This window comes from Arctopsyche grandis, chromosome 5, assembly GCF_051622035.1.
Source record: "Arctopsyche grandis isolate Sample6627 chromosome 5, ASM5162203v2, whole genome shotgun sequence".
NCBI lineage: Eukaryota > Metazoa > Arthropoda > Insecta > Trichoptera > Hydropsychidae > Arctopsyche > Arctopsyche grandis.
Genome location: NC_135359.1, coordinates 5217983 through 5244278, shown reverse-complemented (window position 1 = coordinate 5244278; position 26296 = coordinate 5217983). Strand labels below are relative to the sequence as shown.

The 26296-nt window shown below is 33.5% G+C and overlaps 2 protein-coding genes across 2 annotated transcripts; one reads left to right on the top strand and one right to left on the bottom strand.

Moving 5' to 3' along the window:
• Nucleotides 1-2038: 2038 nt before the first annotated feature.
• LOC143911708 (N-acetylglucosamine-6-phosphate deacetylase) lies at nucleotides 2039-6026 on the top strand. The gene is made up of 6 exons (XM_077430713.1): nucleotides 2039-2589; nucleotides 4562-4836; nucleotides 4999-5217; nucleotides 5287-5431; nucleotides 5497-5673; nucleotides 5753-6026. Exons 1-6 carry the CDS (start codon nucleotides 2376-2378, stop codon nucleotides 5929-5931), a joined length of 1209 nt encoding a protein of 402 aa, XP_077286839.1. The 5' UTR covers nucleotides 2039-2375; the 3' UTR covers nucleotides 5932-6026.
• An 11189-nt stretch (nucleotides 6027-17215) lies between these two features.
• mei-P26 (E3 ubiquitin-protein ligase meiotic P26) lies at nucleotides 17216-25524 on the bottom strand. Its single transcript, XM_077431742.1, has 8 exons — nucleotides 25260-25524; nucleotides 22080-22328; nucleotides 21805-21949; nucleotides 20474-21689; nucleotides 19488-19786; nucleotides 19040-19397; nucleotides 18124-18356; nucleotides 17216-17858 (listed from the first exon to the last, which is right to left on the bottom strand). Exons 2-8 carry the CDS (start codon nucleotides 22211-22213, stop codon nucleotides 17754-17756), a joined length of 2490 nt encoding a protein of 829 aa, XP_077287868.1. The 5' UTR covers nucleotides 22214-22328; nucleotides 25260-25524; the 3' UTR covers nucleotides 17216-17753.
• Between the last annotated feature and the right edge of the window lie 772 nt (nucleotides 25525-26296).

Here is a 26296-nt window from a genome sequence, read left to right as displayed (position 1 = left end):
ATTTATCTTGTTCTGGGTGTCGCACTTGTAATTGCCTAACTCGGCACACAACAATCAATAGTACAACATTTTTGATAACCCAATACTTGATAAGACTGAAAATTTCAATTAAGAATGGAAAAAATGGAATAAATTCATTTTATTTCATAATTGTTAAGCTGATGAAGGAATGGAAACATTTTTAATTAACTTTGAAGAGGTAATTAGAATTATAGTGTAGTATGTAGCATTATTTGATATGAACATGTTGTATATATCTACAAAAAGCGAATAGAAAAATTACCTACAACAGGGGTCGACAACGATTTTCAAATGAAAATTGGAAAAATGTGAAAAATAAGGATAACTGAAATTTTAAATAACGAATAGAATTCAAATTACATTAATCGATTTGTTTTATATTTTTTTTTAGAAAAAATGATAAGAAAAAGTTATTAGTAATAAGAAATTAAATAGTACCTATGTATGATATGTTATTTAAAAAAGTGTATGTTACTTATTAAACAATTTTAAATTTTAAGTGGCCAACAATTAAGCACTGAATAGCAAAGTATATGAATTTATTACAAATTATATGATAACTTGCTACTCAAAGTCCAATGCACTCAAAAAAGTATAGACAATTGTATGCTTGGCATAACGAGGAAAGACAGGAAACGGAATAGGTGGGTGAGAAGTATGACTAGGATTGTGGATATAGTGGATAGAGTGAAGAGATTGAAATGGCAATGGACGAGCCACGTGATTAGAAGAATGGACGAAAGGTGGACAAAGGAAATTCTAAAATGGTATCCGAGAGAATACAAAAGGGTAAAAGGAAGACCGCAGGAAAGATGGGTGGACGAAATTATGAAAATGAGTGGAGTGAAATGGACGAGAGTTGCGCAAAACAGACACGAGTGGAAGCGTGTTGGAGAGGCCTTCATCCAGCAGTTTATGGTGAATGGATGTAGATGATGATATGATTACATGTTGCAAAGGAAAAAATATATTATGTAAATAAGCAAATTAATACTATTGTTACGTACACCGCCGAGTAGTTGCAATCGGATTAGGCCGAGAAGAATCCCAGAGACTGTGTGACCGTTATAATTGGTTTCAAGAATTATCTCTAGACTCTAAGTGCATGTAGGCTAAACAATGGCCACCAAAGTGGCCGTTATTGGTCCCTTCGCAGAAGTGACCGATACCGTGGGACTGAGTGTCGTGGGAATACATACCCGGGTACATGCCTAAACAATAGGGAAGTAACCGGACGTTGAAGATGCCTTGAGCGACCAACCCGTTATAAGGTGGTACTTAGGCGATATCAAGACATTCTGGACGGAGCATTGACAGTGCGTGTATCTCCTTAATCACCAATAAATGCTGTGACACGACTTTGGCCTTTTACTTGAATCCTCCACCCACCCATACGCAACATTATCCATGATTATCATTTTAAACTTAGTGACGCCGTGCTTATTTTTAACGCTTAAAACTTAAATCGGCCGCTATTTAACTTTATCAACATTTTTATAAATCATATTAAAAAAAATAAATAAAAAAATATTGTGTGAGAAATATGGCGTTGAAAATTTTCATCACAATAAAAATTAACCAGAAAAACAGACAGAAAATCAAAATGTTTTGTTCTGAACAGGACCAGACGACAAGAGAGACTAAACGTTTTCAAGTTCATTATAACTTGAAAACGACTAACCAATACTCAACATCCTTAAAGAAATACATCTGGCAGTCGCAAGAATAATAGAACATAAAAGACCTAGCTCTATGTAGACCGAAGCTATACCTGCTATCCCGTTATTTCCCCGAATTATAGTTCGGGTGTGTTACACGTTGTAACTTGCAACAGCAATCCAAAAGAATACAACAAGACAACCTAAATGCATTTTAAAAAGTACGATGTCTTGTTTCGTATTTTTTAAGGAATATAATTTTTTCGACTCTCATTTCTTTCAGCCGCCTTTATATTTCGGCCGCCTGTGTGCGATGCACACATTTTTACAAACGGTAGGCGCGGCCCTGCTTAAAATTTAGTATAGTAAATTTTACTCCGGACAAACATCACACACTTTCATATTTGTAAACACAAAAGAAAATATATTATGTATCTATGATATAAACATACATTCAAATATATGTTTATATCATAGATACAAAGTCGGTATTGATACGTGAGTAATTCACAAAATAGACGTGATGCAAATGCAAAGAGCACTAATTGAATATTTAAAATGACCGGTTCGTGCGCCAAAGTACGCTATCTCTGAAACCAGTGGGTGGGTGGGAGCAGTCTACTGTCAGTTTTACTGTCACCCACCCAGCGTTCGCACTTCTCCACTCGACATCAGGTGTTCTGTCGATAATTAGCGATGGCAGGTGACGAGAATCGACAACGTCTGCGGCGACTCACCAACTGCCACATCCTCCGGGACCATAAGTTGATCCGAGAGGACCTCTGGGTCAGAGGCGGCCTGGTCGTCGACCCAGAAGTAGTATTCTACGTGGAGAAGAACCAAGCCGTACATACTGTGGATTGCAATGGAGCCATGATAGCGCCAGGATTCATAGAACTTCAACTCAATGGTACTCTCATTGAAGTTTAAGTATTGTACTTAATGTACTTACATATGTGGCATTTGTAATCAATTTGTGTAAAAATATACTACAAATAGTTGTTTTTCAATTAATCTTTTTTATCTTTCTTTTGTAGTTTTATTATTTCAAAAGTAAGAAAAAATAATTGTACTGTCAATGAACTTGTCTAGTGTTATGGTTTCATTGTATAAACAAACAAAACAGTGACAACTACAACAAATACATTTTTTTTTATATCCATTCTTATATTTAACTTTCTGTATACATAGTTCAATTTCATCTTGAATTGAACTGTACATTGAACAACAACTGTAACTTTTTCCCTAGTTGGCCACTTTGGATTAGTGCTAAAAATAAAGTCATACATATGCTATAATTAGCAATTTTCCATTAAATAAATAAATAAATAAAATATCCTACTAGCAATTATCAATAGAACATATCTACCATTGTGAACCTGCAAATGGATAACAATTTTACTAAAATATTCAATATTTGTAAAATATTCAGTATACATAATAATTCATCACTTTCTAGGAGAATATTCTGATTCGCCTGCTATATAAAATGATTATCGTATTTTTTTATTTATTTAATTTTTTTTTATTTATATGTATATATATAATAGCGCTATTCTTTTAATTTTCTTTGTCACATTTCTTTTAATTTTTTTTATTTAATAACTTGATATACCATAACCCATGCGATGATATTTGATCGGACACAACACTGCAAATATAGGCATCTTATTCCAAGTGTAGTGTAGCTTAATAATACCAATTAACCCTTTGAATGCTGACCAACGCCGATCGGCGTTTTGCCAACAAGTCCGTGGGCCTGAAAAAAGCCGATAGGCGTTGTATTTTTAGCATGTACAAAGTAAACAAGAATACTACCCGCTAAGCCTTTCCAAGTAGCATTGAAAAAAATGCATTGAACATGGGTCGTGTAATCCGTGTCATTCATTTGTCAACGTTTATAAAGACTGGTGTACACCAGAATTTCTGAATTTTTAACCAAAGCAAAATTACCTGATGGAAATCCCTAACTGCTGAGTATTTTAGATTGTGGCTTGGCATTTAGATTGTGAGCATTACATTTTAACAACAATCAAGAAGATGGAACTAGTTTTGGAAAAATATATTCATTAATAGACTTATTTTAATAATTTAATAATTTATTTTATTTCATACCAGGAAGGCATTACAGGTAAACCCCAATGCGCCTTCCTGGCCAAATTACAAACAATACAGCATTTTTTTTTTTTATTATATACATAAGTCGCTAAATTACGAGACACTGACTTAAACTCGACAATTAACGAGACATCTATGAATTGTACATACATTTTTATTGTAATATTTACATTAATCATACTCAAATAGTGGTGACATAGTGGGTAGGAAGGATTTTTAGCCAATTTTTAATCGGGAATCGTTTCAACAATGAAATCAGAGAAAATTGGCAAACTCTGATAGGAAACGATCAACCAGGAGTCACAAATCCTGGTCTGACCAGCAGCATTACAGATATACTCAGAAAAATTCTTTTCAATCGAGGTCAGCCCAAGGGATCGAACTCGGCGCCTCTCAGTGTTAAGCAGAAGCTTAACGACCGAGCCACGCTGCTGGCTATTTTGTATCGTTGCAAGATATACATATTAGAGATTCTAAACACACCTTTACAAAACTCGAAATCCTCGGCTGTAGTTATCTAGGGTTTGTTTGGATTAGCTACAAATTTTATACCTGCTTTCTATTGGATTTCTAAATAATTCTAGTTGGAAATTTTCAGCGTGGTGGGCTTTCAACAGAATAGACGTCAGCACTCAAAGGGTTAAAGACTATTCAGTCTATATTTACTAGTCTAATATATTAACGTTCAGATTCAAATAATATTCTAATTGGAAATGTTGCTATCTACCAGCATGAACATGAACGTTCCATTGATATTTTTACAGGTGGTTGGGGTATAGATTTCTCTTACAACACAACTCATGTGAAGAACGGCATATCGACCGTAGCCAAAAAATTGTTGGAGCATGGAGTTACTTCATTTTGCCCCACCGTGGTTACGTCTCCACCAGAAACGTACCATGCAGTTTTACCCCACATAAAAAAGAGGCAAGGTGGTAAAGAAGGTGCCACCATACTAGGAATTCATTTAGAAGGACCTTTTATCAACAAAGAAAAGAAAGGAGCACATCCCATTCAATGCATTCAAGAATTGAAAAAAGTAATTATCGTTAAAATATTTTCACACACCTTTCAAAAATACTAAAATATACTTTTTTTCTGGATTCAGTAATCTTTACAATGGATCTTTGGTATAAGATTTTTGTAACTTATTATATATTTTACTTAACATTTCTTAAACAATCAGAATATTCTCATATAGGGCATGATCACATTGCAAGAAACTTACGGATGTTTGGACGACATCGGCATAGTAACATTGGCACCAGAATTACCCAATAGTCATGAGGTGATAGAAGAGCTCACTCGAAGAGGTATTACAGTATCACTGGGACACTCTATGGCCAATCTAGCCGATGGAGAAAAGGCAGTATGCTCTGGAGCAACGTTCATCACGCATCTATTCAACGCCATGCTTCCGGTAAGACCACGACAATAAAATCTATCATCATACATAATCAAATCTAAACACTCATGATCAAATTTTCAGTTCCATCACAGGGATCCTGGACTAGTCGGCTTGCTCGCGTCTATTAACATACCGGAGAATCGACAAGTATTTTATGGCATTATAGCCGATGGAACACACACTCATCCAGCAGCTTTACGAATTGCATACAAAACACATCCAGACGGTTCGTGAATAACACTTGTATGTAATATTTTCGAAAAAGTACCAATAAAATTGTTTTAAATATAGGTTTGGTGCTTGTGAGCGATGCCATCTCGGCTTTAGGACTAGAAGAAGGCCGTCACCACATAGGCCAAATGGACATAGACGTCAGAAATGGAAAAGCATTCGTAGCCGGCACAGATACTTTGTGCGGCAGCACGGCAGCTCTTGATTACTGCGTAAAAGTATTCCATCAGTCGACTGGTAAATAAATACAAATCTATTATATTACACATTTAAATATAAAATATACTCTTCTAAAAGCTTTCATTTAATCATTTAGGCTGCTCTTTGGAATATGCGCTAGAATCGGCATCTTTACACCCTGCAAAAGCGTTAGGACTTGAAAATAAAAAAGGATCTCTTTCTTTCGGTGCCGATGCTGATTTTGTGATGCTCAATAAGGATTTGAAAGTATTGTCGACATGGATTGCGGGAGATTGCGTTTATGAATCAAAATAATAATATATATTTAATTATGATCACATGTATTCTACACAAATGCATTTAAATGTAAATTAAGGGACCATATAAATATAATTTGAGCTTAATTTGTCTTTCAATTGTTTGTCGTCCTTATCATTTAAGCTGCCACCCGTCTCAAGATTATTTCCATCGCGCTGATGATCCTAAGCATTTAATCAATTTGTTATTAATTTTATACATACGTATATCTTGTCTTTGATAGCCACAGTATTTGATTCAGTTTTATTCGGGAGATTGTTTGTTTGGTAGAAATCTTGAAGAAAATCTAGATTAAATGCTTTCCAATTGACGCTGTTCGCGGCAAGCCTGAACAGGATAGAGTCCTTTGAAATGTGGTGTTACTGGAGAATGATAAAGATCTCGTGGGAGTGAAACAGTCCTCCAGCTTCCTCATAAAAAGAGAGAGCTTCTTGACACGGTAAAGCGCCGTAAGATATCCAAATATCGCATTCTACAAACAATCATAGAAGGGAAATAGAATGCAAACGGTGGCTCGGGAGAAAGAAGCTCTCTTGGCTCCGGAACATCAGGTCATGGATTGTACTTGGACTCGAAAAATTGTTTCAGCTTACCCATGACAGGGCAGAATTCGCACAGGCCATAAACGAGGTCTACTCATGGTAGTCGCCTACGTCCGAATACGGATTCAGCATTAGAAGAATTGACCAAATTCAAATTCCAATGCTTTCCAATGGCCTCAAAAAAATGGAGTTTCTTGATATCACCCTCTACAGACAATGATGGAGAGGAAAATAGAGGGCAGACAATAGCTTGGGAGAAAGAGGCTCTCTTGGTTCCAGAACATCAGATCATGGACGAAATTCAGACTCGAAAAATTGTTTCGGCTTGACGAAAATAGGGCAAAATTCGCACGGGCTATCAATTAAGTCCGCCCATGGTAGTCGCTTACATCAGAATATGGATTTGAAAAATAGACCAAAGCCCGAAGTAATGATTCCAAATAAGGGTTCTGCATTAGCAAAATTATCATTTGCCAGCCAATTTAAAATCATTCTTAATTCAGGTTGTCAAAAATGTTTTCATGGTCTTACATATATTGAGAAGTGCATACCGCGGATACCAGGTTTCAGTATTTTAGTTGTAATTGAAGTATTTTAATTGTAATTGACGGGCTGAAAACCAGACTGGTACAAGTTACATTTTTAAAAAAATCTGGTTTAAATGCTAAAATAATAGCATATATGAAATGCTATTATTTTAGCACTTAAACCAGCGGTTTTTAAAAATGTCACTTGTACCAGTCTGGTTTTCAGCCTGTCAATTGAAGTATTTTAGTTGTAATTGAAGTATTTTAGTTGTAATTGAAGAAGTTGTACCGATTGATTTTCATGATAGCACTTCCGTATTTGGTTCTTCAATTGAGGAAAATCAAAGCTGTTCCAAACAGGCCGTATCATAGACTTGTCTGATTATCAATAGTATGACGAATAAAAATCAAAAGTCAATTCAATTATTCTCTCTAGAAGTAGAAATCAATCCAACAAAAAGACTTGATCATGTGGAAACTGTAATAGTGGATGCACACCGATAGGATGAACTGGGATAAATCGAAGAAACAATTGATTGTGATCCTTCTCCGAAGATAAATCCATAGTGAGACATTCGTTTTCGACTATGATTAATTCTTTTGGTATGCATTGACCATGGTAGCATTCATCGGCGAGCAACGTAGTACAAAACTTATAAACCAAATGTAATTGGACATACATATAACATACTTACCTCTCAACTAAATGATAAAAGGTAAACAAAAAGGTCGGATTAAAAAAAGAAAGATGTGTTTTTACCTCTTTATTGAAAGTAAATATATTTATAAAGTCAGTACAATTTAAGGTCAATAGTTTCCAAAAATATTTAAGATGCAGGAGCATTTAATACAACCCTGCTAATGTATTATTTATAATTATTTCTTAATTAAAATAGACTACTTAAAAAAACGCTATGACTCAACATAAATTAAATTGAACAAAAAAGCGCAATAAAATTAATAGGCAGACTCTTCGATTTCTTGCAAACAAAAATGGGCATGCAAGATTCACTCAATAGAGTCGTAAGCCAAATATAAATATGTATATATATATAGATGCATGTAAATGTATATACACATATATACGTATGTATGTATAACTAGGCAGAGTATGCTAACTGACCCGTTTAATTGACGAATAGTCAAAAATATTTATTGTAAAACAGATATTAGAATTGAGATATCCACAAAGATACCAACGAACGACTATTATCTAGGCACAATAGTTTTAAATCCAGTATCATAAAAGTTTCGTTGATGATAGTCCACCTATATAATATTGTGTTTCAACATTAAACCGTGACTGATTTGAGGAGTGAGAATCCTAAATTGGAGCTAAAGTTAATGCAATTTTTATCTTATCAAAAGGACTTTTAACCAACTTTTTTTTTTAAAAACTCCTCTACATGCATGCACTAACATACACATTGTTCAATTTCCTCGGAAAAACAGCTGACTTCTACAAGCTAAATTGCAGCAGAAACAGTAAAAGTTGATATTTAATGTATACATATATATATATATATTTCGAATACAGTGTAATTCAGAATTTACAGATTTAAATTAACACATAGGAGGATGTATACTTATGTACGCAGGTAAACTTATACATACATATATAATAACATATAATACGCACGGGGACATTATTCACCGTACGTACATATCTATGCATATTACCGACAATAAATACAAAAATAAGGCATATATGAAAATAATACAAATAGTAATACAAACCTGTATTTATTGATAATTGAATTCAAAAAAATCAAAATTAAACATTTATACCCTGCCTTACAGATCTAACGTTAATTACATATCAAACAATATAATCAAAAGTTTGATTATAGTTTACCACAGATACAGCGGAAATATCTTATTAGGAACAAAATAAAATTGTGATGTTCAAATATTGTTGGACTTATTTGGCATCGTGTAAATACAAATCACTATTCATTTATATGGTATGTAAATATTAATTATTTAGATAAAATATTTTGAGTGGGATTTTTTAAAGAGAAGATTTCAAAAATGACTCAAGGAATAGCTTTTGCGACGGGCAACTATTCACCGACACCGAGTACTCGAGACTCTTTTACGTATGGCAATATTTGTAAATATACTAGTCTATTCGAACAGGTGTATATATGTAGGTGTGTGTATGTTTGTAATGTGTGTGTGGGGGGTATGTGGGGTGTGTGGGTGCGCACACGTGCAAATTTCCTCCAATATATCATCAAAACTGTTAAAAATAAAAAGAAAATTATCAATATATATATATATATATATATAGAGTATAAATAAAATGCAAGGAATAAAAGTATTTTAGTATGTAAAAAATTGACTGCATTTCACAATTGCTATTCATAATAATTAGCATTATTAATATATATATATATATATATATATATATATATATATATATATATATATATATATATATATATATATATATATATAAATTGCAGTATTATAGATGCGAGTTATCAGCCCAGCCCACAAAGATACAACAGATTAATAATCCGAGATTAACATCAAATTGTATAGATTAAAATTCCAATTTCTTTTAGAATTTCACAATCATTTCGTTTTGACGTTGCGTCGCTCTTAACTAATTTAATAATAAATACAATCTACAATATATTATACAAAAAATCGACAAAGGCTCAAATATGACACGTACGAACAAAATACTATATGTAAATACAAATCTGGTAACACATCACTAAATTTCGTAACACATTATACAAAATAGAGAGCGGACAAACTCCGACTCACTTAATATGAAGAATTTTAACATCTATTCAAAATAATATATATATATACATATATATATATATATATATATATATATATATATATATATATATATATATATATATATATATATATATATATATATATATATATATATATATATACATACGATACATATATATATATATATACACACATATACGTATATGTAATGTGATGCATTTACCAGACTAGCATTTGTCCATAAAAAAGACAAACCCTGATCTGATGAGTTGGTACCTAAAACATTTAAAACAAAATCTTTGGAGATGAACTAATCTATGATTTATATAAAAATTCATACTGGATATTTTTATTCGTTTTCATACAGCTAAGACACAATAAATTTATTTTATTATAATGATAATAGTTTGACACAAAAAATAGATGACATGTAAAAGCACATGACATTTTGTTTAATATGTGTATATAATAAAACTAGCGACAATCTTAAATCTAAAAAACGCATAATTTTCAAATATAAATACAAACATATATATATATATATATATATATATATATATATATATATATATATATATATATATATATATATATATATATATGCATATGTATACACACACAATGTTTAATACATATATATGCACGTAAGTATGTTATGTATAGAGCATATCTACGTGACTACATTATATGTATATGTATATGTATATATATATATGTATATATATATATATATATATATATTTATATATGTATATATATATATAACATGTAATGTGTAGAGAATAGAAGGACAACCTGTGGCCAGGGTGAATATATATATAATACACGAGGATATTTGATATGTTAATAATGAAAAATCACAAAAACAAATCTTTCAAATATTCAACATTAAACAAATCAAACCTTATACGTTAAAGCCCTACGACGAGCTCGAGAAATAATTATTGCCCTTAAACGAAATAAGTATTTTGAATTCAAAAAAAGCTGCTAAGTGTGTCCTGACATGTGAGAACATGTGACCACCTCGTGAAGCATTTACTTTCTCACCTAACCCGAGATAACAATGAAAACACACACTCAAACGTACGTCGACTATAAATAAGTAAATACCAATAATCTTAGACTTGTGTAGTAAAATATTTGTACTTGTACTGACTAAAAGGAAAAATGATATACAGGTGATGGCTAAAAATACCCTACAAAAATATCTCATTTGCTATGCAAAATAAAATACAAAAAAAAAAAAAGTCAGGGTGTAGGGGCCTGAACTCGATGCTTAAAATGTGGAATGCAATTTATACACTTGACAAAATACATAATAACATCATAATAATGTATATTTATATCATATATTAAATTTTCATATTAGATCAACAATTAATATATTCTTTAATTTAAAAGCCTAAATCTGAATTGTGATATTATTGCAAAAGCACATAACATGGCTCTAAAAGAATCCAATGGGAAATAGCTCACAACCATTTTTACTTAAAGAGATAAGAACCGATTATTGTTAAATAGAACATTTTCCACCGTTTTTTTAAGTATCCATTTGCAATGAAACCGATTGCAGTTTTAGATTTTGGTATATCGTGGTTGTATAAATTATTGCAATTACAAGGAAATGTATATATACATATGTATATCAGATGGCGATAAATATGGACTCTACGTGGACACACAACCTGTCGGCCAGCCTCACACCGCGTTAAATAGAGTCGCTTGCAAAAGCTTTCAGTAAATATATATATATATATATATATATATATATATATATATATATACATATATATATATATATATATATATATATATATATATATATATATATATATATATATATATATATATATATATACTTGCCTCACCAAATTTTAACCATCTTACACATGCTAAATGCCTACAATATAATAATAAATATTTTCAAAAACCTTGATAAATACTGAAGGAATATTGAAAAAAATATACATATATATATTTAAATATGTATGGAAATTATTTTAGTGCGTATTTAAAATAATTCTGGGAATAGGATATCTTCCATTCCAACCTTCAACAACAAGGAAGACACGAGCCCTTCAGGCTGAAACGACTGTTGTGCAGATGCACAAAAAGACATATAGCCTTCGCTCCACTGACGTTCATAAGACTTGTGCACTTGCTCATTCCATTAAAAATTATGGAATGATGAACTGATTCAATATGTATACAATAGTAAAATTTATAATTTATTGCTGAAAATTTTGTGAGGGCACGTTCACTTAGTGATTAGAAAAAGACCTTAAATAATTTTATAAAAGTATATATGTTTATACATATATATATATATATAACCTTCGAGGCAGTTAATGTAAAAAAAAAAAAAACAAATCACTAGATGTATGACATTAGTAAATTTTTTATTTATAAATAACAAAAAAAAAATTGTATATATTATCAATTTCAAGATACGTGTAAATCTGAGTATCTTTATTTTTAATTTTTTTTTTTTTTTTGAAAGAGCAAAGATTTTTTAAGCAGTGTAATGTCATGACTACACGTTACTAATGTGTACTATATGTATGTATATGTATATATATATATATACATATATGTATATATATATATATATATATATATATATATATATATATATATATATATATATATATATATATATATATATTTGAATATGTAATAAGGTCATGAAAATTGTTCGTAGTGTATCAATCATATGACTAAACTAAAACATGTCAATCAATCTATTCTCTTTTTCGCACGACCGATTACAAAAATTTGACATAATAAAACAATAGGCATCTCCTCTATGTAGTAGTAGTAATAATATACACTCACTTTTCAATGAAAATTTTGTACACACTTAATAATGACTTGTAAAAATCATCAAAAACCGTAACACATCATCGCAATAAATTACATACACACATATATATCATTACACATTCCTACAAATTGTCATAATTCAATGAAAAAAAAATACATACATATACACAGCAATGAATGAAATACCTTATGATGGTAGATTAAAAAAAAATTATAAACAACAACAAAAAAAAAACAAAGAATTGAAGTTGTCAAATCACTGGAGAAAAATATGCATATATATATACTAATAAATACGTTCTTTTTTTTCAAAATTACACACCACTGAAACTAAAAAAGATAACTAACTAACCTTTAAGACAGTGGCTACATATACAAGTATAACAAAAATAATATTTTGGGCAGAGTCTTTCAAGTATATCAATATATTCGATACATATATATGTAAGTTTTTTTATTTCTTTTGAATATTTGTTAATATTTTAATTTTTTTGTATTTGTCTTTGCTCCATTTGCAAAGGTGCTCGCCTCAAACAGTGTGTGTGTGAACATTCATGCAAGTGCACTTCCCGAGGTGATGCCACGCGTAAGCGTACGCACCATTTGCAAATCGACCGTAATTTCTAAAACTAAATTGTGTTAATAATTTCTGGCAGGTAAAATATTCTTCTTTATATACATAAAACAATATAACCATAATCACTGCATAAATATAGTGACTGTGTAAATAGACTTCATCATTTAAAATAGTATATTAAAAACTAGAAACTGAAATTTGGCAGTAAATTCGTAAATATTAAAAGGCCAATAGACTAAGGCCAATCAATTTGACAACATCATTTAATTTGCATAGGCCAAAAAGGTCTGAAAAAAACCCAAAAATATATATAGTGTACATAAAATTTCTGTTGACAAACTGAATGGAATATTTTACTTTACGAATGGTCTTAATACCGTAAATATAATCACATTTCCACGAAGAAAACAAAAAAAACATATCTTTAAATTAATCCAAGAAAAATAATAAAATATATATAATAATACGAATACTCACTAGGCATTTGTTACTACTATAAAAAAAAATCAATGACATAACAAACATAAACAAAGCATTATATGCCAATAAAACCCTTTAATTGAATCCTAAATTAATTGTAGCAATGTATATATCATCTTTATATACTCCGAGTACGTCAAATCCGTACCGTGTAAAGATGTGCACATGTAAATACATATACACATATGTATATATATATATATATATATATATATATATATATATATATATATATATATATATATATATATATATATATATATATATATATATATATACACACACACATGTATATAACACACCCAGGCCATTTGTGCACAGTTCGTCCGATACCGGAGTCTAACAATTCCAAAACGTCTCTCAATAGATTCGACAAAATTACAGGTTTTACTTTGACGACAACCACAAAAGCCGTCTCATCGTCACGAGAGACATTTCTAATACTACTGTCTATTACATTAACAATTCCGATATCTAATAATAACCGAACAGTGTACAAATGACCTTACATATCGTGTCAATCATCTTAAAGATAGGTAAAAATTAAAATGGTGGATTTCACTTCCTTCTCATATCGAAAGAAAAATAACTTATATATATACATACATACACCAATCAGATTACTTCTCATATAATTAAAAAAAAAAAAAAAAAAGTGCAAACAAATATCACTGCCTTTGAGTTTATACACTTTGACAACATGCCGTAACGACGATCGAAAATGTGAACGGCGCCGAATTCTAATCGAAAAATCAATCCAAACATTACAGATACGACCGAGAAAACTATAAAAAAAAAATAATAACCCTGAATCAAAATTATTGCAATTTGTTGCCACAGCTCATCGACTCACATACGTGAACGAGCTGAAAATACTTAAAAGTTAAATGTTCCAGAGTGAATCTAGCGTGGTTTCAAAGACGACATCATCCCTAGAAAGATTTTTAAAAATCTAAACATTAACATGCCAAAGAAAGGGCCTCGTAATCTACGAAAGTACGTATATATGCAGAAAGGGCTCATATAAAAGCACCGTATCAACTCGAATATTCATCAGATGTAATCAATCGAGTATATTATCACTGGGAATGTATTTAGCAAAAGAATATCAGCTCCGGAGCCGAATCGATACAGCGGAGCAGAGATTTGTATGGATATTTCGAGAACCCCCACAATATTTTGGACGCTTTTACACCGTAAATTAATATTCACGTTCTACACAAATCGACATATCGTATTAAAACCCCTTGCCGATAAAGCACTGGTATTCATATACACATATAATACTAAATTAAAATATTAGGATTTAAATCGAGTGAATGGTTGTTGAATTATAAAACTGGGAAATGTAGATAGCTGAACCAAAGTTATTTTAAATTTCACTGTCGGAAGATTTGAGGGTTTAAATAAAGAAAAACCTTACATACACATTCATCAAAGCAAATGTATGTGTGTGTGTGTGTGTGTGAATACCTAATATATGTGAAACACATTTTATATACAGTCAGCATCCATAGAGGATTCAGATTCCAAAATTCCAAATATATATATATAACTATAACTTCTACACAAAAAAAAAATGTCTATATATAACAGAACACTACTTGAAAAAATCCAGATATGTGTGTAGTAGAATAAAGAATTGAAATGGATGCATCAATATTACAAAAATTAATATTTATAATTAAAAAGCAGTTTATGAATAAAAAAAAAAAAATCCACAATTATACATATGTAGTAGATCCAAAAAAATAAATGTTGACTGTATATAAAAAAAAGAACAATTTACGAATAATTTTATCATTTAAAAGGTTTAATTTCAACTTTAAAATTTAAATCGACTAATACTAATTTTTATAAAAATTCCATCAACAGAAAAATCATAATTTGTGAACACATACACAAAAAAATATGAAATAAACCGAATACTAATAGTGAAAAATGACCAAAAAAAAATTGTATTGTGTACGTAAAATAAATGTATAAGATCACAACTTATCCTGAAGATAACGTTATCACAGGCATATTTTCGGATGGGTACACCTCTCAAAGTTACCTTGGATGTTTCATTACTTTTTTTTATTTTTTTTTATATAATTTTTCAAATTTTAGCAGGTGTCCATTTTCCAAACACTAAAAAAAATCAAACGACATCTCTAAATGAATCAACACACTCAACATTTACATACAACATATGATACACATCATAATAACATTATATAATAAGTAGTAGAATTCAAAATTGTAACATTTTATTTACAAAAAAAAAAATTAAATAGGACACCACCGAGATTCTAAAAATAACTGGGCAAGATCTGTAATATATATATATATATATACACATACATATATATATATATATATATATATATATATATATATATATATATATATATATTCGAATACCAAAAAATTGGGACAGACAACGAAACACTCCCAATGAGAACCACAGTGCGGGCCAAAAAGCTCAACACCATAGACAATAGGGTCTGTTGGCTCACAATGATGATGCACTTTGTCTGCGATGTTATCTCATGGTATTTTACTTCGTCAGGAGAGCACATCATCCAAGTGCTCATATACATATATAGCTACACATATACACATACATCCACACACATTTACATTAACACACACACATACACACACACACACACAACACGCATCTGAAAGTACGTGTCTGAAAAACGAATACAATAAAAGCATACATTATGACAAAGTGGCGACCTGAAAATATTACACCTGAGAATAAGTCAACACATATTATTAGGTATAATATCATTTTAATCCTGGACGCATGGTTATGTATGAATATAATTTTTACCAGTTATATAATACGAAACAAGTTTTTAAAACATGACGAAATCAAATCAAGCTAAAAAAAAAAAATCTCCTACCACCTGGGTTCAATATTTAATAGTGTTGTGTAAATTGAAAGTGCCAATTTAATTTTTTTGTATAATCTGCAAGCCAAAAGGTACGGCTTAGGTTTTTGTTGTTTTTAAGTTATTACAATACGTGTCTACGCCTACAGTAAACTGTCACAATCTCAATTAAAGAAATATTCAAAATGTATAATAAAGACGCTCTCAAAAAAGAGTATGTGAAAAATTATTTCAAATTTATACTTCTCAGAATATGGTAAATATATATATATATATAATTTAATGGACAATATATAATTTGTAAGTATACCTAAATTATATAAATGGCACATGAATACAATATGTAGCAAGGCTTAAAAAGCCAAGCCACTACACACTGATATGTGCTCTTTACACAAATGCAAAAAATAACCTCATGCGACTAAAATCCACATACACACAAGATTTTCAGTAATATTAGATGTTATTATGCATAAAGACGTTCATACGTTCTAGACTAAAAAAAAATTAGGTAATCCTTCCAACTATTATAAATAAACGTAAACAAATATAGATATATATACATATATATCCCAAATACACGAAAAAAAACCTTGACTGAAAAAAATTTTTAGTTAACCCATGACTAAATTTCAGTATCCGGCAAGTACTGTGCATCATTCAACAAAAAAAAATAAAATAAATCTTACACACATTATATATGTATATAATAAACAGAAATATACATACATAACATTAAAACTTTGTGCTTACATAAATAGATGAAAAAAAAAATACAACATAAAATGTTTAAACGTACACTAATTGACAAATGTAAAACTCATTCATGCATATTAGGAACCATGTCAGCAACTAAATTTTGAAATCATTTACATTGAATTGAATTTTTTTAAACGTAATATCTGCTTAAATAATTATACACTAAGCTTTGGATTCAATTACTAATTAACTAAATGCAAATTTTATATCCAAAATCAAAATAAACTACGTAAAATCTATTATCCTACTCAGTGCTTTGGAGGTTACATGACTGTTTTGATAAAACAAAAATAGTTATATTAATCAGACCATAATTAATAACAATAAAAATAAGAGTAAATGGAGCTGTGCCCCAATGAGTTAGCAAATTAACAATACCAAACAAAACAATAAAACAAAATTACTGGAAATAGCATGAGATCATATACTAATTGGAGACAGTAAAATCCAGTTCAAAAGCAGAACCTCAAACTATATATAAAGTGTTGAGAACCAACACATGATGATTGTTTTTTGCTAAGGTAACAATGTAGCCTTCAGATGTTATCTTTAAACCGCAACAACGAGATACCTGAAAGAATCAAAAGAGAAAGTTTAATTACTGCAAAATTTTGTTGCAACACAGTCATAATGGCTCATATTTACCAAGCCAATTTCCCATGTTATTTTCGATCTGATTTTCACAAGCATAATTCTCAACTATACATATGCATACATTACCTTTACATTTGAACGAAATTTTAATATCAAATACATGTTATTGTATACTTCTTTCTCATCACATTATCAACCAATTTTATCGATAAATAATAAATGCCGATGATGAAATTACATACCTTGACATAAGGGCACTCGAATTCGGTAACAAGTTCACCTTCTCGAGTAAAAACTGCCACGTGGAATCGATTTCCATGAGAATCGCCGATGAGAACATCACCAGCATCAGATACGTCAATACCATTTGGATAATTTGTAATGTTTTCATAGCCAATACGACGAAGAAATTTACCATCTTCAGAAAACACAACTACGCAATGTCCTTTAAAATCGCATACATAAAACTCCTTTCCTACAATTGAAATTGGGAACAATATTATAAACGTCCATTTTATAAAATAAATGTGCATTTAAAAAAATTTTCGCACATTAAAAAAAGTTTATGTACATTATAAAAAAATTGTGTGCATTTCTAAATGACGGATGTAGATTGCATTGGAAAGTTGGCTTTGATCATTGAAAAAAATATTTGCTACTTAACAAGTGGATGAAATGTGCATTAAAATGACATAAACTGTTTCGTCAACGTCGCGAATTTTGAAATACGAACCAACGTTTGATTAGGTTTTATTTATTTATGGTTTGGTTAGGTTAGGTTAAGTTAGGGTTGGTTTTATTTATTTAAGATCACAATTCATTAGTGAGAAACAAAAGTAAGCACTTTTGAAAGTTGACGGATGTCAATAGCGGAAGACTGCAAAGTTGCTACTTTTTGTATCTATCTAATGATAAAATCTATTTTTTCGGATGATCGTTTCATATTTTTAATGGTCACTTTATAATGCCAAAAATATTTTATTCGATGCACAATACGAGATTGTTTGATGCACCGAAAATAATGCACAAACATCTTTTTTAAGATACAGAGTATTTTTCTCAATGTGCAGTTGTCGTACAATCGTACCCATTGAAATTTAAAAAAAAAGTTTAATAAACTGCAAATATTCACATTATTACAAATAAAAGAGTATATACCATTGATAGCTATGTCCGAGGGTTCCCGCATGCATTCACTGCAGTCAAACCAACTGAGCAAATCCCCATTCTCCGATATGACGAAAACCGTGGGAGTGACGCTGTCGACGGCAACAATGTGACCTTCAGCAGTGACAGCGAGTCCCGCTACTATGTCGATATAACGAACGGCGATCTTCTTTAGAAAGTGACCATTCTTCGTGAAAATCTGCATTCTCGAGCGTTCATTTCCACGATCACAAACAACGAACTTTCCGGTTGTGCGCATCATGGCCACCTTGCGGGGATACCACAGCTGACCTTCTTCTTTGCCGGCAGTGCCAAAGTGAAACTTGTAAGTTCCAGTCTTCTCGAAAACCTGTCGAGGCAATTCATTTCGATGAATTTAAAATATGGAATCGATTTTTTCAATATCGGAATGAGATATTTGTGAGAAAATTACACTTACCGTTATACGGTGATTGTTGGTGTCCGCGACGATGATATCTTCTTCGTTTCCAAGACAAAAACCGTGAGGAGAATTGAATTGCCCTTTGCTACCGCCTAATTGGCCAAACTTGTAACGAATATGCATCGGTGTAGCCTTAACGGATCTCGGAAAAGGTGCAGAAGCCGGTGGAGGGATTGATCCGTCCTCTCCGGGTCTCGGCGATGGTGTGGTAGGTAGTGTCAACATTGGTGGAGAGCGTCCTGGTCCGGGCACAGCGCCGACACTAGAATTACCGATTCCACTTCCACCATTGACTTCTGCAATACCATCAAAAAAGTTGATACTAATCGAGGTTTATAATTCAACCACTCGGAATCGAATAATATTATTTATCGTATTATTCAAACATTCATAAACCTTTTTCTATTATTATAACTACTATAGTAATTAAGTGCAGATACTTATCCCAAAGAATCATTTTTTTTATTTTATTTTTTATTCAAAACCTAATGAATTTAATATTTTAAACAGTTTATTTGTCAACATTCTGGAAATACATTGTGTTCGTTAAATTTTGTTAATTCAAAAAATTAGGAAGTTAATAAAAAATGAAATTTCGAAAATTATTTTTATTCTAATGACATATTTATAGCCAATTATAATAAATTTGAAAACAAAATAATAATACACAGTTAGAGAAAATCGAGAAAGAAAATGAACAGAAAATGGTCACACAAGTCAAAGACAATACATGTTCTTGCATATGAAAAAAATTACAATACAAGTCGACCAACATTTGCTTAAATTTATAAAAAATGTAATAATGCGTCATTAGAGATATAAACCACCAGATAAGGTGTTCACGCCACACTAATGAAAATAGTTTTTTAGGTAAATGAATGCATCAAATAAGAATTATTTCAAAACTGTAATCGCATTATCAAAAGTAAAAAAAAAAATGAAACATTCCATCATTATTTTATTCAAACATTTTATTCAATTACCTGTATTTAAGCCTAGTTTAGCGAGAGCTTGCAAATTGTTTAAAACATGAGTAGAACTGATATCGTCGGATAATAATTCAGATAATATCAGGGAGTTAGATGGCGGCGGATGAGCTGGTGATACATCCTTTTGCAAACTTGCCAACTGCTGTAAATTATATTCAGCAATAGAAGATAGCGGTTGAAAATTCGGGGCCACCAAAGGCGAAGTTGGAGTCAAAGCAAACTCCTCAAAAGACGATTGCATTGAAGACGGCAGAGGAGCGGGTGGAGATCCAGATAAAGATGCTGGACCGACAACGATGCCACTGTCCCGAGTCTCATTTGAACTGCTTTCAGTCTTCAACTTGCCAAAATTATCAATTATAATGTTTTCAAACTTTTCAGTGTTACACTCAAATTCAAAAGAAAATTTGATGTCTAACTTTGGAATATTTTTGGCAAGATTCATAATTTGAGCTGTCACCACTTTCTTCAACATGGCAATTTCTGTTCCATCACCCTCTTTAACCAAACGTATCGTAAATTTATATGCATCTTCCATCTTTACAATGGTATTGTTTGTACTATTGTACAGATCCATCACTTTCAGCTCCCTTTCCGAATGAATACAGTCCATTTGTTCGAGTGCGTGATCACGGGCCTTCTTCAGAGCAGACTTGTAAGTCTGGTACGATTCCCGAATGAGACTCTGAGCATCTTCACGTTGACGTTGCAACTCGGAGAGCGAATCGTCGAGACGCTCAGTCGCACGCTGGCATTCCTTAGCACGAGTCGCTGCCAAATGAGCTAGTCCACCGAGCTGCCTACGCAGAGAAGCCTCCACCTCAGACAAACGCTCGCAATGATGAGTCGGAGTGGTTTTGTGTAAACGTACGACGCACTCCTGACAAACACCTTCTTCGCAGGGATTGCAATAAAACGAAAGACTCTCCCCAGGATGTATTTCGCAAAAAATCGGCTTATGAATAACCAACTTTTCTTTAGAATTTCGAATCGATTCAAAACGAACGACAGTATGGTTTTCAAAACATCGCATAAACTCGTGTGCAGTAGTGCAATTCGGACACAAGAAGTGTGAACAATCGGAACATCTCGCCACAGCTTGATCTTTACTCTTACAGCAAGTGCACACAAGATTTTGATCTTGCGATAAATCCAAAATATTAGTCAGAATATAATCTGTGGGCAACGAAGACACACCAGAACTTGGAACCTAAAAAAAATTAACACCGTTTAATAACAACCTAACGAGATTTCATAATTAAAACAAATGCAGTTCCATTCTGAGAAGACTTTTTTACATTGTGTAATAAATAGAAAAAAATTACCTTAGTCTCTTGTTTGCACCTCGGACAAACGATTACATGATTGAAAGCGAGGGTGTCGCTTGTTTCATTTTTAAGCAATTTCTCCAAACAGTTTTCGCAAAACACATGCAAGCAGTTCAAAATAAGAGGATTGCATAACTTATTGCTAAAAGGTAAAAAAAAAAAAAAATTAACACTGGACAATATTATAACCTTTAAGTATTATACCACGATATCAATATATGTACATATATATCGTAGTAATAAAAAATAGAAAAAATATGACAGAAACTCACTCGCAAATATTACAATCTTGGTCCTTATTCCCACCAGAATCGGAAGGCTCAAGAGAACCCCCCTCATCTCCCAATCCAACTAGATTGTCGGTAAATAACTCCCCGTTCATGTCTTCAATCCCGTTCACAGCCATTATGAATTAAAATATAAAGTCTGTTTTTTTTTTTTTTTTTTTGTAGGTATGATATATTATGTATATATAATGTATATAGGAATCAACAACAATCTGGTACGCAGAAAAAATTCACCTGGAATAAGAAAAAGTGGCATGAGAATTATGCGATACAGTAAAAATATGAAGTACAGATGATAAAGCAAAGTATTTTTGATACTAGTAATGAAAGTACAGAATTATAAATAAGGAAATGAATTTGTATCCAGTTTAAATCACATACAAATCAGGCTAAATAAAACGACCTTCACTGTCACACTGGACATGTTGAGTTCCTTCGAACAGATGAGAGAGAAAACGAACCAATAGTATATTGTGAAAGTTGATCAATCAGTGCTAGTTGACCAATGGATGACGAGCACTCAACGTCCAATCAGCGATCAGAATTCAACGGCCAATGGGCGATCGCCACTAATAGGCCAATGAATCGATCACAGCTTTGAGTATATAATACCTATATACTGCTACATTATGCTAGTCATTTTAACCTGGTCATCCGAGATGTGAGGATCAAACTAAACTACTCTACTATTCCCTGCGTTTTTCATTTATATCTGGAAACCCCTGTCCTTCGACACAACAATAACACAAGCCAGTTTATAAACTAACTTTTTCTCGGGCCACTTCAGTTACAAGTACAACCAAGTGCAGCACTAATGAGGAGACAGGCAGATAAAGATTCGAGTTCCAATTCTAGAAATTATGCAAAAGATTCTTCCGATAGAGGAATCAATAAAATCGTCAATTCGAGGTATCATATAGCTTCAAAATTGATGAAGATACCATACGCACATACATTGAAATGGTGGACCATAGGCGGATACAAAGGGTTGCCATAGTCATACCCCACCCCCTTAGACGAATTTAATGTCACATATATACCTACGTACATGTGTTTTAATTTTTCCAAATCCTCATTTAAAATTTCAAAAATGAATCTATACAAAAAAAATATAGGTCGGTAAACACCAAGAATAGCGTCGCCTGGCATTTGACGTAAGACCCAACATGGTACCTATATTGTGCAATTCTCTGCAATTACCGTCAGAAATACTCTAAAACCCATTGGGGGAGGTGTGAAATGAATTTCTAAAAAACAAATTCTTACTAAATTCTTACGTTGTAAATAATTCACAACTTGTGCTGAATTGATGTTTCACAGTGGAATATAAACGCATTCGTTTGTGATTCACCAAGACAACTTTGTTGATCCGAATGATAGTGAATTACATTCTCAACGTTTTGTGTATGTCATCATCATCATCATCATCATCTACAACCATTTACCATCCACTACTGGATGAAGGCATCTCCAACACGCTTTCACTCGTCTCTGTTTTGCGCAACTCTCATCCATCTCACCCCACACATTTTCCTAATTTCGTCTACCCATCTTCCCTGCAGTCTTCCTTTTACCCTTATGCATTCTCTCGGGTACCATTCAAGCACTTCTTTTGTCCACCTTTCGTTCATTATTCTAGCCACGCAGTCCCCGCCCATAACCATTTCAATCTCTTTAATATATCCACTATGTCCACTACCCTCGTCATACTTCTCACCCACGTGTTCCGCTTCCTGTCTTTCCTCGTTACGTGTATGTAAATTCCAGGGGACGCTATTCTTGTTGTTTACCAATAAGTCCTTAAAATATACATGCGAGCCCTATTAACCCTTTGAGTGCTGACGTCTTTTCTGTTGAAAGTCTGCCATGCTGAAAATTTCGCAACATTTCTAACTAGAATTTTTTAGAAATCCAATAGAAAACGGGTATAAAAGTTGAAGCTAATCCAAACGAACCCTAGATAACTACAGCCGAGGATTTCAAGTTTTGTAAAGGTGTGTTTAGACTCTCTAATATATCTTGCAACAATATAAAATAAACCTAAGTCTAGTTCAATCTTCTTCAATGTTGATCAAGCCACTATCTAAAATATTCGGCAGTTAGGGATTTCCATCGATGGATTTTTCTGCTATGGTTATTAAATGAGAAATACCGGTGTAAACCTATCTTTATAAACATCGATATGGGTTACACAACTCATGTTCAATGCATTTTTTTTCAATGCTACCTGGAAAGGCTTGGCGGGTAGTATTCTTGCTTATTTTTTACATACTCAAAATACAACGCCTATCGGCGTATTTCAGGCTCTTGGACCTGTTGGCAAAACGTCGATCGGCGTTGGTCAGCATTCAAAGGGTTAACAAGATATTTATGAACTATATTTCCAATTAGAATGCACCCCTCCCCTTCCCTCGACCATTTAGGAGTATTATTTAGTATTAGCAATCGACAAGTAGAAATGATATACATTGGCCTCGATAGAGGGTACTAGAACGATAGCGTTTACACATGCTGTTCGTGAAAAATGAAATTTGAATTTATTCAAAAAAAAAAATTGTTTTGAATCAATCGATTATGTAAACGCGGCTTTTTGCGACCTCTCGAGTGATCATCGTCGATTGGAAAATTGTGCAGTGTACGAGATGGGGCCATTTAGAAAAAGTCTGCATTCTCCATGTCGGAACTTTTGCGCAGGGTCGCCAACGTAGAACAATCCGAGAGGAAATTTCGAAGCGTAAATCGAAGTTCGAAAAAAAAAATTGCACAGTTCGAAGACGAAATGTCGACTTTCGAAATGTTAAGGCGCAAAATCGAAATGAAATAAAAAAATTAAAATAAAAAGGCGTCCATCTTTAGCGGAGCGCGCCAATGAAAAGTCAATGGCGGTCGAGAGGTGCGGGGAGAGGGGGAGGGCAGGGCATGGCAGAGGGGAGGGGAGGGGTGGGGTGGGGAGGGGGCCGCAGTGCGCCACGCGGGGGGGGAGGGCGCGAGGGCGAACGGGTGGAGGGGGGGCGCGTGCATAGACCGCTTGCGGGTCTTCGATCGGTATCGATCGACCAATAGCGAGGCGAGGACGCGCACGCGAGTTGCACAAGCGCGGGGCGAGGGGGGCGGCGGGGGGCGAGGGGTCGAGGGGTCGAGGGGGGGTGGGGGGCGAGAACTGACCGGAGCTGCGGGTGGCCTCGAAGGTGGAGGTGGAGTCGACTGAAGAGGAGGCCGCAGCGGCGAGGGGGGGGCGCAGCGGCGACGATGCGGTTGCGGTTGCAGTTGCGGTTGCGATTGCTGTTGCGGTTGCGGTCGCAGGAGAGAAGGTCGACCTGGACGAGTGCGAATGCGGGTGCGGGTGCGGGTGCGAGCGAGGCGAAGAGCGCGCCGGCGCCACTCGCGGCCATCACGCGCCTCCGGCAAATGGCTACTGCGGCTGTGGTGCGGAGTGCGAGCACCGCCGAAAGCGCCCACACTGCGGCCTGCCGATCTCGCCTTTTCGCCACCATCCACCTTCCATTTTCCCGCCGACCTCCGCCCGCCTCATTACTATTTGCCCGTCAAAATTATGCCTCGTTCATTTTACCGCGCTCGTTTTATCGACTTTCACGACTTGATGCCTTGTCCGCATCCAGACGTTAGTGACAAGGACGGATCTAGAATTTTCTTTAGAGGGGGGGGAGGCGATAAAAAAATGCAATTAACCGCTTAGATGCCCAGCCGACGTGCTGAGCGTGTAATAGATACGGCTGTTTGCGCCTTAAGGCGCTTTGGGCAGCTAAGCGGTTAAAGGTCTGACCGCACTATACGACAACTGAACGATCCGACACTACAACAGTGTGCTACAATATTAGGTAAACCGCACTTGAACGAAAGCGATGCGACACTCTGCAGAAAATTATGTCAATCATTCGTTCGGTACCTCGGAGCAAGATGGACGAAACGGACGCTATTATAGTATCTTTGATATGCGAGGAAGAAGAACGGTCGAGAAAAATCAAAAGATTATGGCTACATGCTATTTCAAAGTCACGATATGAAGAAGGAGAATAATTGCTGCACGGCAACCCCCACTCAATGACACTTGCGTCACGTCGCGAACGACACTTTGCGTCAAAGTTGGTCGGAAAGTCAACTTTGACGCACGGTGTCGTTCTAAGTCATGCGACTGTCGCGCAGTGCGTTATGTCTCATACAATTTCATACAAACAATATTT